The 1,401-nt window shown below is 43.4% G+C and overlaps 1 protein-coding gene across 1 annotated transcript; it reads left to right on the forward strand.

Moving 5' to 3' along the window:
- Nucleotides 1-85: 85 nt before the first annotated feature.
- EMH_0098070 (uncharacterized protein) lies at nucleotides 86-622 on the forward strand (the record flags this gene model as incomplete). The annotated part of the gene is made up of 1 exon (XM_038021988.1): nucleotides 86-622. The coding sequence occupies one exon, from the start codon at nucleotides 86-88 to the stop codon at nucleotides 620-622; it is 537 nt and encodes a 178-aa protein (XP_037879172.1).
- Nucleotides 623-1,401: the final 779 nt, after the last annotated feature.

Below are 1,401 nucleotides of genomic sequence, written 5' to 3' on the forward strand. Positions count from 1 at the left end.
TGCATTACACAGGCCACGTTACAAGGGAGCCCTGGAGGACATCAACGAGGCTCTATCACGTGATTTGTTAGAAAACAACACGAAGATGCCTGCAAGCGAACGTCAGAAGATTCTTTATAGTATGGGGGGCAAAGGAACTTACCTAGAGGTGCCTCAGCTGCTGAAAGAGCTGAGAGAGGAAGCAGATCATCCTGTAGAAGAAAGAATTCGTATTCAGGGTTTACATCGGTTACGTCGTCGTGGTATTGCAATAAACGTCGATGAGCTGAGAAAGCGGCCATTTGTTCGTAAAGAATTCACAGGGCCAGTAACAACTGAAGACTATGAACCTGATCTTACCGATGCAGATATACATCAGAGGCAAAGCGCTGTAAATGGCTGGCTTCAGATGCAGAATAGAGCGAGAGTATTGCAGAAACAACACCTACGACACAGAAGAACCGTGGGAGCCAGTGATCCTGTTCATGACGATGATTTTCAAGTCGATGAAGAAGATATCCTTGGACTCAGCATCAATGCAAAGCTCAGCCCAGACGAAGGAGGGGTATACGGCGAGCAATACCGAGAATATTTCGATGAGGATGGTGGAAAGGGAGTAGAAAGTGATGAAGAAGCAAATTAAATAACAAACAAAAAAAACGAGCAAAAAAAAAAACAGAAAACTCGAAAAATTCAAACAAAAATAATAAAATGCAGAAATCACAAGACCCAAAAAAATGCAGTTTAATTCTTCTGACCGATGCATTGGCGCGGCTGCGCAACTGCAACACTCGAGGTGTACGTACACCTCAGCCTGCCGCCGCGGCCAGCAAGCGGAAAGAGGAACATCATTTTGTATACTCTTTGGCAACGTTTTTGGAGCCGCTTTCAGNGCGGCCAGCAAGCGGAAAGAGGAACATCATTTTGTATACTCTTTGGCAACGTTTTTGGAGCCGCTTTCAGCGGCAATGGCCTCATGCTTTGCATTGAGAAGAACTCTTCTCAATTCATCTTCTTTCTCTCCTAACTTTCTGCTTTCCATCCATTTATCCCAGTGTATATTAATTTAGCTTTCTGCACGGTGGTGGTCCTTGCCGTATAGCAGGCGGTGGTGTAGTTGTGTTCATATTCCCGCGAATTTGAACAAAGTAAAATAATTAAAAAGAGTTTTTCCACGCATTAATTTAGTTTAATTTAATTATTTTCGAATTTCCCTATTGTTCTGCATTTATGAATTTCAGCAAACAGTATGACGCGGCTGCTGGGGCTTAGCCGACGGCGGCGGCCGCGGCTGCGAGCCGCTGTCGATAAGTAGCAGTGGAAAAAGAAGCTTAATCCTGCTTTCTCTGTTGTCTTCGAATAAAAAAATAAATTAAACTATTATTTTAAATATAATTTACAGCTTGAAGGCCTGGAAACCCC

The sequence above is a fragment of the Eimeria mitis genome, genomic scaffold, assembly GCF_000499745.2.
Source record: "Eimeria mitis Houghton genomic scaffold, Emh_scaff9804, whole genome shotgun sequence".
NCBI lineage: Eukaryota > Apicomplexa > Conoidasida > Eucoccidiorida > Eimeriidae > Eimeria > Eimeria mitis.